Here is a 13,197-nt window from a genome sequence, read left to right as displayed (position 1 = left end):
CTGCACAAAGTAGGGTAATTGCTTTGTGTCATGTGTTCCTCTTAAAAACCTAAGATCTCACACAGCTGTTCGTTTATCACACTTGGACTGTTTCCCGCTGTATGTTTCTGAGATGTCTGACTCCGTCGCAGTGCACACTTCATTAGGAGTTTTAATCTAACTGATGAACGCTCCGTCACTTCTTTAATTCCACCACCACCCTTTTTTTTTCTTCCTTTTTTTCGGCTCAAAAATCCTGATTTTGGGTACTGTGCGTGCTCTTTTTGTTTTTTTTTTGTGCCGTGCGATGACGGCTGATGACCGGAAGAAGAGTTGAGCCGCGGTCAGGGTACATTCGATCCATCAAGCCGTCCAAAATAGGCCATAGAGAGAGCTGACTGGGAAAAAGATCTCATTTTCAGTGGAGTGGCGATGAAGGTTGGGAGCCACTTGCTACATTTATTTTAGGATTCCCACCAGTGTGGCAAGATGCACACTCTTGCTCATGTACAAGCCCATGAAAGGAGAATGTTAGGACTCAGCCAATCGCCCGCAGGCTGGCAGTGGGATAATATTCCAGGAGTGTGTGTCATGTAACATTTCATGAGTTATCGCTCTGAAAAAAAAAAAAAAAAAAAAAGGGGAGCGGGGGGTGCTCATCACGCCGTGTCTGTCCCTTTTCTTTTTTTTTTTTCCCCTGTGTATTGACATCCAGAGAGCTGGCTTTCAGAGCATATCTATGTTTCCACACAGCACAAAAATAACGGAGAAATGCGGAGCTGACCGTGGAAATTGCCGTGATAACCTGAACTAACTCTCTAAATAACGACATGAGATGATTTTCCTTTGTGTTCTCCAAGAATGTGTCTCGTCAGGCTGCTGGGGTGGGGGGGAGAAATTCATGCAGAAAATGAAAGCTTAGCCCTGTGATGCTCATCGCAACATAAACAATATTTATCCGAGGGTAATCTCCTTAGATCGGGAGCAGACAGAAGATTACCACTAAAGATGGCTTCATTTAGAAACAAAATTAGGGGAAAAAAAGGAGAACTCAATACTCGGCTCCCTCTCTCTCACTGGCCATATGCTGCAGCATAAACAAGGTCTGTTTTATGATCTGCTTTATGTTTTTTTTCCCATCCTGTGCATGTACATGACATGCTGTTGAACCAGGAAAAGATTAGAAATGTGAGATTGGATTAAAGGCAGAGGCAGTGTATTAAAACAACAGTTAGTGAGCAGATACAAAATGATATTTTAGCCTTATTAGAACAGCTCTGCCTGAGAATGACTGAAACCTGGACAGCCGCAGCTTGTTCAGCGGGCCTTAGACCAACAAACCTTTCATCTGTGTAAACTTTGGCTGGGTGTGACCCACCGAGTGGAAAAAAAAAAAAAGGCACATCCTGTCTTATTTGTCTACCCTTGGAGCACTACATCCCATTTTTGGGTCCTTCAGACCTTTAGCTTTAAATCACCCCTGCTGTCTTAAAATAATCCATTGCCATTTATTGCTCCTGGGCAGGTTTTAAACCAATAAGGGTGGCCTTTTCAAATTTGCATTTGGGTCATGCTCATAAAAAGTGATAAAGTACTCACGCTCACCTGGTAGTTACACTCAGGGTCCATGCAGTGGTAATGCTCTCTGTACTGGTAGGCACAGTGCACGTGTCCACAGTGCTGGCTTCCAGAGAACCTGAAAACACAGGACTTGTTAAACCACATTAATAATGGAACGCTGTCATCGTTGTCTCATTATAATTGGCCTAGGTTGCCCATGTTGCTGCCTGGACCAGGTGAACCTGTAGCTGCCGCGCCACAGTGATTCTCGCTATAAGTTACGCTTGCGAAAAAAATTATCATATACAGTACAACTTTTTTTTTTACACAGGAAGGTCTAAAACAAAATCGTACAAATAGCTTTTTAAAAATAAACCTATGTAGTTGAGTTGTCAAAGCAGCATTTTCTTAGTGGTGTTGCGTCAGGTTTCACACCATGAATGTCTTTCGTGTCTGGAAATTTTTTTTCAAACAACAGATTTTTTTGGTAGCATTCTTCTAGCCAGCTGACCAACAGTGTGCAGCAACGTGTAGGGGAGGGAAAGTGTTACATTGCAATACAGTCCATTACACAGAAATTCATAGAAAGCACTAAGGTCAACCATCAGTCTAACTAAAAGTGCAGCCTCTATCTGGTCCTTTAAGGGACAGTGGATTGGGGCCCTGGGAGATTACAGGGGCTTCAAAAAGATATATAATAAATGGATATTTGCTACAAAACTTAAAATCCCATATCACTGTGATTCATTTTAGCAACTACAGGCGACGGTGTCCCCGCCTCTAACCTAACCCTCGACCTCAAGCAGATCAGATGCAACAGCAGCAAGCTTAAAGGGCACGCTCAACGACTCCTACTCCTACTTTGATTTTGATGTGACTGTGTAACTTCACCACAGACGTTCTTGTCATAGTTACGATTCTGTGTGAAAAAAATATTTGATGGATTAGGATGTGTTAAGAAATGATGACGAGCGCATAGGGATAAAGATAGGACAAGGCGTAAAAACGCTGGAAGTTGTTGACTAACGAGCTTTTGTAAATTGCATATGCAACTTGCGTGGGTAGGTCCCACATCCTTTGCTTGTTGTTTGTGTAACATAAAGAGCAGAACAGCAAAACAGTAAAATACCAGCTACTAAACTGCTTGTCGGCGATTACGTCTCGCATAGTCTATCAGAATAACATGATCAAAATATTAATAAATAAACGTTACAGAACAAAGTTATAACCAATAAGACGCAGCACTATATTTACAGCGGGAGGATTACGTGTTTAAATAAAAGCAATTACATGTTATGTTTGCCAACTTTGAGGGGAAAGAGGAATATAGCGTGGCAACACGGAGATTTGTGACTCAGAAATGATCAACAGCAAATGAAGAACAATTTGCTAATAAATCATTAAAATTACCAGAAATTGGACAAAAAAAAAGAAAAACAACACAGGTGATTGAGTTCTCAGAGGTAGCTCGCTCGTCTTCAGATGTCACCTTCAAAGTAACGAATCTCACACCTTCAAACCGGCTGCTGCTTTCCACACTCTGCCACAAATTACCCGTCTGTCACACCAATTTCAACCAAATTATCTTCATTTATTTCCAATGGCGCCGTAAGAGACACTTATTACTCTAAAACCGTTTTTTTTCTCTCTCTTTGCAGTCGCTGACACATTAGGGCCTCTTATTCTTCATATTGCTGTGAAAAGTCCTTGTCAAATCAATTCCTCGTTCTCTCAAGTAAACAACAATTTGGCCCTGTAAGGTAAAAGGTTGGACTGTGCGTGTTTTCCCTCCTGTCAAAAAGCGCAAAAAAAATAAATAAATGGAATTTTAGTCTAAAAAGAGCAGCTTTTTACTGTCGAGCAGACACTTTTATGGTGGTGATTATAAGCCTGACAATGATGACTGTTAAAATCCTCCAATTACCAGTGAAAACACACAAATAAACATTTGCTCTGCTGCTGCCAAGGACTCCATCTGCTGTAGTGCCGAGGAGAGAGGGGGGAAAGGGGGCTGAGTAATATTTTTTCCATCTCTCTTTCTGTTTTTTTTTTTCCTTGTTAGGATTATCCCAGAGCTGCATTTACAGATCACTTTGCTGAGTTCATTAAGTTAATTGAACAGCATATTCAGCACTGCTTTTAAGTTGACAGTGTGGATGTTTGTGTCATTTTAAACACAGTCAAATCAAAGATTTTAGGCGTCCTGAAGCAGAATTTTATTTGGGAGGCACCATATTTATTTCCAATTATCATTCAAGTATTTATATTTACTTTTTTAAGGTAATGGCAGGTAATAAAACCCCAAATCTCAGTTCCTAATAAAATGAATATCAAAGTATTGTTGAATTCAAGTTTTATATTATTATGGTCTACACAAGATAGTAGCAGCTGGAGCTGGCTTTTCATAGAAATCCATACCCAAGCATAACAATGGAAAATTAAGAGGAAGGAAAAAGAATAGAAAAGAAAATCTCATTTTTATTGGTATTATGTCAAATTTTTATTCACTGAAAATATATTGTATATTTTTCATTAGCTGTAAAGCTCAATTAAAATGAACAAAATCCTTGAAATAAACTGTATTATATAATATGATGTGTGATATGTGAGCTTCACTCTCAAAAAACCGATTTACGTACATTTTCCATGCTATTCTGATATACTGATATTCACTCCTGCATGTGTACAACAGTGGCACTTATCAACCTTTCCTGTAAGAATTTCTGTCTCTCTTGGGGACCCCAGGCATCCTGGGGTCTTAAAATCTGCCTATACGTTGGGCCAGCCCTATTTCCAAAACCCCCAGCAGAAGGCCTGAAGGCTTTTCTAACAAGCGTCGATCAGAGTGCAGAAAAGAGCCAACATATGTCCCGTCTATAAAGGCAGCCTCACACAGATATATACATGAACATCCGCGATGATTAACACACGCAGCCCCCCACCTTTCCCCTCGGAGACTACAGTCCACCCCTCTGCTCATTGCCCAGCTGTATCACTTTGCCTCTGGACAATTCCCACTTGCCGCGTCAGGGGGCCTAATGGGCCTCTGCTATTCAGCAGCAGATTAAATATTAATATCGCCACGATACAGAGATTGCAGAGCATCTCCAGTTACAATAGAGTTACACAGATCAAAGTGGTGAGGTAACAGCGGCTGCATGAAAGCGTTTAAAGAGCAGAAACTGCACCTAAACGCCATCAAGGAACATCTTTGCGAGCCGAACTTGAGTGCGAGTTGAAAATATGAGGAAGCTTCCCCCCCCACCCGTTTTTTGCAGGGATTGGATGAAAACATATTTACAAAGCCAATTTTTTTGTCACATTCTGCGCTCATTATCCAGGGCTTTAAAAAGATCCTCCTCCCCTGCCTCTACCTCCCATCTTGCTGCTACATTTGCCCTTTTTATGAGCCCTCCTTTTCCATTTTTCCCCTCCCTCCTCTTCTTTTCCTTTCTCTCTCTCTCTCTCTCTTATTTTTTTTTTTCTCAAGCCCAACACGGAAATTGAAACTGTATCTGGGCTTATCTGCAACCTCCCCGTGCATCAACTGCCGAGATGTTTAGACAAATTTTATGCATTATGCAGCGCAAATATCAAAACAGTTCTTGGCAGTGCCAGCAGAAGCCTCATTAAAAATTCCTTAATTAAATCTTCTTGCAAAATGTAATCAGTCCAAGGAAGGGGTTTCATGTGTGCGCGTACGAGCGAGCGAGTGTGCAGAAGAGGACGTGCACATGTGTGTTTCTGTCAGTGCCAAGGCTTTGATTTGTGCCCTTCATGTTATGGCTTGGAGAAGTAATCATTAATGCCAAAGCCACTTTGGCTTTTCAAATGCCTTTTTCCCCTTTTTATATAGACTAAACAGACAATGATGATCACCTTTTTAGTAATGATGAATTCAACTGGATGTTATGTCCACTGAAATGTAAGATACATTCCCTTCTTGGATGTTTACTGTATTTTGTTGTAAATGACTGTAGTGTTGGTCATTTCTTGCCTTTGGCATTTTGTACTTAGGCAGTTTTGCTTGTTTCACACTTTACTTTTTTTGGGGTGTACCCTACTGACAGTCCTTTAATTTATACCAGACAGCTGGATCTTTCATACCTGCATTTACCATTTATGTTTTTTAATTATTTTCTATAATCTACGCATAGTGTACCATAAGAAAATAGAGCTCCCTTACTTTAATTAATAATTTAACAGCAGCAGGTTAATTACATTTATTTTTGGTCTCATCCGGAATCATAATATGTGATATTGAATAAAGGTAAATGAGCCCAAATTCAGGACTAAAGAGTGAGAAAAAGTTTTCAGTAAAAAAATAAAATAAAATAAAAAATAAATAAATAAATTGAAATCTGAACATTTGATGTCCACTTATCTAAAATCTCAAAGCATGTTTCACTCGCAAAGCTTTTCATTAGAAAATAAAGGAACAGAGGTAGAAAACCCATTTGAAATAAAAAAGACTAATAATAATATCAAAACATTGCATAAAAAAAGGAATGCTGCAAACCAAAAATCAATAAATAGGCTGCACATTATAAACATGAACTGAACAGATAATATTTGATCTTCTGTTCAAGTATGGAAAAAGATTAGTAATTCATAATCTAAAGTAGGAGGAGCAATTAGAAACGGAATAAAAGTGGCTCAAGAATGGAACCCTGAGGAACCCCGCATCTGATCTTCATTCATTCACATTAATAATTCCGAATTTATACAAAATCATCTTGATCTGCAAATCAAATTGAAACAGTTTAGCAAGACAAAGCCACCCATTTTTTCTGTCTATTATTTAGTGTGTAACGATCAGCTCAAAGCATGACCAAACCTGCCGCTGAAATCCAATAAAACAATTTATATATATTTAGATATTTATGTATATGTTAACTTTTTTACACTTCAATCTAAGGTGGTCCTAATCCTGACAAAGATCAAGCTGCCTCTGATTTCACGATGCCCTGGTTGAAGAGCCAAAATCAAAAATGGCTTATTGATGACAAACATGTTGAGTTACAAAAAAAATAAAGTTTAGACCTCAATAGAGGTTTTTATCATTTTTATCCTTAACAGTACAAATAGGAAACTGTAAATAACATTTATGTTTTGGATGTAATTGCACATGACAGCATGTTTTTTTTATTTCCATTTCATCAACATTTAACTACTCTTCTCATACATAAGGCTCCCTATGGATCATTTCCCTACCAGTGTAATTACTTGGAAGACCGAACTGCTGCATCAGTTGATTTAAAAAAGATCTCTTTATGTTTTGAGCAAATTTCTATTGATTTTTGCACCAAGGGGGATTTGCATACCTGGCGATATATTTCTGGTAGAGGTTTACGTCATCACTGGCGGGTTTATCAGGCGGCAGACCATTCCTAATGCAAGAGCAAACACCAAACAGACAGGATTAATAGTGAGGCAGGCATGTCGGTTGTTAATAAGAAGAAACTGACACAATATTTTCTTAAAAGCCACTCCCAAACTGTGCTCTATCAATATGTATTTTCCAGTGGCATAACAGCGTTTTCAGCCACGCCATGAATCAAAGATAGAAGGTGCGTACTTTGATGCAATGCACTGGCTCCCAACCAATCAAAGTCCAAAATACGGAAGCAAAAGGACATTAATCTTTTTTTGTGCGGAGAGTATGCAAACAAAAAATAAAAGATCTAAAAATCAGCATTTTCTGATAATCTCCAGAGGCCTAGGCTCTAATGTGGATGTCAAATCTACTGCAATCTGTCTGGAATCAGCGTAAACAAAGATGCAAGACACCTCTAGAAGCTGATATATAGAACATTAGCTTCGGCTCAAATAAATTCATTTCAGGGCAGGAAATAAAGAGGAATTCATCACATTACAGAGGCGCGCGGGGGAATAGTGTTTTCCTTTTGTCACCTGTGTTGTGATTCCTTTCATAAAGCTGGCAGCAGAATAAAAACCCCTAATAGAGATTTGGTCGTGTTTGCTCCTGCTCAGCAAGTGGCATTTAGCTCCATGTGAGCGGCTCCACACAGGGGATGACCTGAGGTTAATCTGGCCCAGAGGGGAGGATACATTGCCAGGCATTTTACCCAGCGCTCCTTCCTCCTCCCCGTGTACTACAAGCAGCAGACTGGGTCAGTTAGCCAACACTGCCGCTTCGCAGAGCCCCCAACCTGGCAAAGGCCAAAGCTTGAGGGAGAGGTGCCTGAGGGCTCTTAAACAGTGTCTTTGATAGGTCCTGGCTGAGTAGAGACGAGGTCACAACCAATCAAACAGACTCTGGAAGCTCCTTCCTACTGCTAATGCACACAGCTGTAGGTGAGCTCCCCAAACCCCTCGTTTGCTTCCTTTAAAGTGCCCTCATCAGGCAGCGTCGAGCCGGCCCCTGCGACTCACCGGGAGGTTAGCCGTGGCTCTGAAGTAATTAAAGGGAGAGTTGTTACACCCCAGCCAAACGAAAGAAGTCAGTCACTTTGCGATGACTGTGCTAAATCAGTCTCCATGGAGTGCTACGGCGAGTAAACACTTCATGCGCCTTCGCAGCTCATAATGTCGTGGATATATTGGGCGTTATGCGCTGTTTCACACTACGGAGGTAGCAATTACCTTTGCGTTTGGCTAACTGACTCACAGAAGCAGTTAAATTGTATGTGAGCATCACATTAGCTCTGAGGGGGCTGCACTCAGAGACCATTGGTGCAAGGAAAAGAGAAATTTATGTTTGGAATTGTTCGATTCTGTTAGTCAACTTTAAATGAGGGATTTGTTGTGTAATTAGTATATTATTTTAAATGCAGCAGGTAATAGAGGATGTTATCTACTTTGTAAAAGAAAAAGGCCTAAATTATCTTTATGTTGGTGTATTTAATTCAAATACCCTCAAAATAAGTTCACAGGATTCTACATTTAGTGACAGACACATAACAGGTTGGTTTTCGGGTGCAGCAAATAGTGTCACTGTATTTCAGTCAGTATTGCTTCAACTTTTTTTTGTTTTGTTTTGCTTTTCTTGTTCCTCAATTTCTTGATAAACCACACGTCTATTTTGACAAGCCACACCCAAACTTGATCTACACAGAATCTCAGCTGTTTTAAATTATTATTTGTATTGACTGTGTCTGCAATATAAATGTGACACACATCTAGGATGAGAACACGAAAGCACAAAAGACTACTTTTGGTATAATTTTCTAAACTAGAAAAAAAAAGGGGTTTCCCATGCTACTCTTGTATTGTTCTGACTGCTTTCATGAAACTTAAGATGTGAAATGAAGAAATTCAAGAGTGCTACAAATATTTTAGGACAATTGACTCAGATTAGCACTGCTTAGGCTTGACCATAATATAGTAGTGTTCATCTAAAACAGTGCTACGCTAGTTTAAGCTAGCTTAGACTATGTGAGTTAGTTAAGTTCCACATTTAAAAAATTCAGATTAGCACAAATACAAATTTGCTGGTGCCAAGCTATAGTAATGCTAGAACTGTTTACTATAGCCTGCATTCTAAGTTTAGCACTACTTTAGCGATGCTAAGCTAATTTTGGCGACTTCATTGGTATACTGTCTAGCAATAATTTAAACTTTATCACTACTTAATGTACCTTAACATTTTTATTATTATTGAGCCTATTGCCACCTTGTAGTCCAACAACTCTTATTATAACAAAATTAAATGGATTCCCAGACCGAGTGAACGCAGTATTTTCTTTTTTTTAATTATGAAAAAAAAATCTTAAGAAAAATATCCAAGATCTGGGAACTTAGAATGATTAGAAAGTTCATTATCTGTATGAAAATTAGAAATTTTTTATTTTCAATAAAAGTTAAAGAGGAGATATTTATTGTATCACATAAAAATGGCAAAAAAAAAAACTTACTTCACTGACGACACAGTGCCTGTGGTTATAGAGTCAGTCTTGGAAAAGCTGGACTTCATATAATCAGCTGCGTTGAAGCTTATGTGTCCTGCCTGGTCCATCGTCAGCCCCGGAGCAATGTTGGCTCCAGTTGTGCCAACAGCGGGGACCCCAGGAGTTCCAGGGTTTCCTGGTGCCGTAGCCAGAACATTAGGGATCAAAGAAGTTTCTGGATTTCCTGGTATTAGCTTCTGGATTGTTCGGATGTCATATTTGGAAGGACGACCAACTTTACCAGTCTTAAAGGCTATAGCGCCACCCATGTCTGGGTTGCCCTCGCCAGGTTTGAACAAGTGCAGAAACTTGACATTCTCCAGGTCGTACTTAGACGGTCGCTTGTAAGCATTGCCGTTCTGCTGCTGCAAGCTCTCGCCCATCTTCAGCTTCTGAATGAAGAAGTCGTATTTTGAGGCTCGGGAGGCCATGTTCTGTACGTGGGAAGAATTGGGTGGCTGAGAGTTGCCCAACTGAGTTGCTCCAGACTGCTTGTGGTCTAGGCTGGAGTGGTAGATCTGAACCTCCGCCCCCGGCAGGCCGCTGGAGCTCTGGAGCATCGAAGCGCTCTTTTCTTGGGTCAGTTTGGAGTTGAGGTCATCCGGTTTGGGTGGGGAAGCGTGCACGGGCCAAGGGAGGGTTTCACCAGCTTTTAGCTTGCGGATGTACTCTTCGTACTTGGAGAAGCGAGGGCTGCGCGAGTCCTCCGCATTGCTGAGGGACGAGGGGTCTGAGGTAGCTTTGACAGCATCAAAGCTGATCTTCTTGGTCACCTCGTCCCTTACCTGATGGTCATCATAACCAAACATCCCAAGAAACTTATTCATGGTGTTGACAGCATAGTCCCGTAGGGCTGAAGCTTCTCCTGCACAAAGAAAATAAAAAGTTACATATAAGGTTCAATTAGTTAAGATTGTTCATTTGAAAACTGGTGTGTATAAAAAGGAAAGAATCATTGTAATTACATAGTACCATAAACAGCATAGATGCAATGACAATACCTTTACTTCAGATAGTTGTCCCTATATGGTTCGCTATAAATAAGTTACTCTGTTGCAATAATGAATATTTTTCTAACCAATTAGATTAACTATGACCAAATTTGCCAAAATGCTCACTTGGGTAATGAACATGTCTAGAAACAAATGGCAGCACTCTTGCATTTAAGGACCTCAAGCAAATCTAACAACAGGAAAAGTTTGTCTGCAGTGCGTGCAACATCTGTAAATGTCTGCGAATATATGTGTCTACAATCAAACAGCCTCAGGCTCTTCCTGTTTTGCTTGCTGTGTCAGTCCTGCAAAATCTGCAGGTTAACATAGCAAAGAGTGTGTGCCATGTACACATGTTGTTTTGACAATAACGATAAACTGGTTGTCAATTTTTTTTTTTATAATTTTTTTTTCTCTAAAGCAGAATCTTCCACTTTTGAAAAAAATCTTAAAACGAATACCTTTTAATAACAGTAACACAGCCTTACATAGTTCTCCAACAATGAGGTTTAAATTATATTTTTATGCCTTTTTTTACAATTTGTTTTAAACTTTTCAATCAATCTCTATTCATAGGCACATTTCGCAGAGTAGTTTTTCTTGAAGCAAATTTCTAGACCTATGAATATCAACACACACACATGCCTTATTGAATTATAAGAGGCTAGGACAAATGGGCTTCTGTGCAAGATCAAATGTATACTCCAAGGAAACAAGCATAAAGATTTTGATCAACTTACAAAAGATGGAGTATATTTGAAAATGCTTGGGTTATATTTATTTCATAGGAATTCTCAGTAGCTGTGCCATCTGTAATTGGATTTTTACCCTAACCGAATAAACATGTTCAGATTAAAGCTGGGAACTTGTGCTGCTGCAAGAAAATATTAATTTATTTAAAAAATAAATTATAGAATTAAAAGATTTTTAGTGCTTAATGTAAAAAAAAAAATCCAACAACACTACAGGAATTAAGAAAACGTATTAAATAATGTTTTATAAACCAATAAACCTTCAAAGTTGATTATTGTGTCACCTTCAAAAGTGCAAAGAACAAACTTTTTGTTCATTTATTAACTAAAACATAATTTTACTTAAGGACTCCATTAAATTGGACAACTTCCCCAAGGACACAGGCAGAATACAGTCAATGTATAGTTTAATTGCATTATGTGGAGATTAATTCTGCCTCATTAAGTGCGATCCAGGTTAGAGTAAGTGGTCAGAAAGTGGCGGAAAGGAAAGGATGATTTGGCCCTGAAAGCAGTGAAAGGATCACGCTATGCATGAAGAAGAGGAGCTTGCGTGAAGAGGAAATGGTGCAGAGAAAAAGGGAGTAAGAGAGAAGCGGAAAGAAAAAAAAAGAAAGAAAGAAATAATCAGGAGCGGCGGAGCAGCCTTGTTGTGTTTGCAGATCTGACTCATTTCCAAAAGTCTCCTCTTGAGTAACTCTGCACATTAGGCAGGATCTGAGAACAGATGATCATTTCAACAGCGCTATGTTCGACCTCCTTTACTCACTCACTGACTTGGCACGGTCACAGGGACGAAATCCAAAGTCCTTTTTTAAAAATTTGTTTTACTGCTGTTTTCATCACCAGAGAACACATGAGCTGGCAGGAGGAGGTGCCGCCCACCATCCGAGGTAATTAATACGCAAATATTTCTGTTCTTGTCTCATATTTCTCAGTTATTGCTAAATCAGTCCCTGGGCCCTGCTCTTCACATCCCCTGCGCAGCATGTAAAATAATCCCCAAATTTCCACTCGCCACGGCTGGGGTTGTTTCTCCACTCTGTGGGTCGGTATGAAACAGGATCTAGTGGATCGAAGTGCCATGAAATTTTTAGGAGAAATAGATCAGATATTTGAGAGGAAATACCTACATGTTTGCCACAGATCGGTTTGTCAAATCTATCGTGTTTTCACATGTACTAAAACCACAGTGACACTATGTAAATACAATTGCCTACTGTGCTGTTTAATACCAGATCTCACGTTTAAATTTTGTTTCTTTAGCCGAAAAATGAATTGATGGCATTAAACATAACTGGGAATGTTTTTGAAGAAGTCCATTTAGAAAGGACAACGATTCGAGTTCTCTTGGATGGATATTATTGGTTTGTATTTATAAGGCCATCTCAAGTCGCACCATGTGATATGCATCTATCTATCCATACAGTGTATCATATTGCTCCAAAGTTAGGGCAGTCCCACCCACAGATTATAGAGTGAAAGAATAAAATTACTTTACTAAAACTTGAAAAAGAGAGTGCCTTGTGAAGTATTCATACTTTTATATCAATGTAATTCCCACATTTTATCAAAAAAAAAAAAAAACTACAAAAAACCCCCCACCAACTTTAATGTATTCTCTACACAACAACCCTTCACAAAGTGGTGCACAATTATTAAGTGGAAAGAAACAAATATGTAGTTTTCAACTAATTTTTACTTGAAAAGTAAAAACTGGTCCAATACACCTAAATAAAATTATTTCATAAAATTTATCACATGTAATTCCCTTTAAAAGTCAGAGAATTATTAAAGAGAATCCACTTTTGACTAATTTAATCTCACCATTAATGCAGCTGTTTCATGAACAAGGTTTGAACACACCATCTACACAGAGGCGGGTGCATCATGCTGCGGGAATGGTTCTCTTTATTGGGAACAGTGAAGCTGTTCAGAGGTGATTGGAAGGTGGATAGAGATAAATACAGAACAATCATGGAAGAAACCATGTAAGGAGGCTGG

The 13,197-nt window shown here is 39.3% G+C and overlaps 1 protein-coding gene across 5 annotated transcripts in view; it reads right to left on the bottom strand.

Moving 5' to 3' along the window:
* Window positions 1-13,197, bottom strand: part of casz1 (castor zinc finger 1) — a 94,005-nt gene that overhangs the window by 24,189 nt on the left and 56,619 nt on the right. For 4 of the 5 annotated variants that reach the window (XM_008413416.2, XM_008413417.2, XM_008413414.2 and 1 more), the window contains exons 3-5: window positions 9,417-10,314; window positions 6,864-6,929; window positions 1,579-1,675 (exon numbers count right to left, since the gene is read on the bottom strand). In XM_008413416.2, the coding sequence (XP_008411638.1) occupies window positions 1,579-1,675; window positions 6,864-6,929; window positions 9,417-10,314 (1,061 nt within the window). The remainder of the gene's footprint in view (window positions 1-1,578; window positions 1,676-6,863; window positions 6,930-9,416; window positions 10,315-13,197) is intronic. The other variant, XM_008413415.2, reaches the window with a different exon arrangement.

This window comes from Poecilia reticulata, linkage group LG7 (assembly GCF_000633615.1).
Source record: "Poecilia reticulata strain Guanapo linkage group LG7, Guppy_female_1.0+MT, whole genome shotgun sequence".
NCBI classification, from domain to species: Eukaryota; Metazoa; Chordata; class Actinopteri; order Cyprinodontiformes; family Poeciliidae; genus Poecilia; species Poecilia reticulata.
Note: the sequence above shows the minus strand (reverse complement) of the source record. Positions and strands in the feature narration are given on the sequence as shown.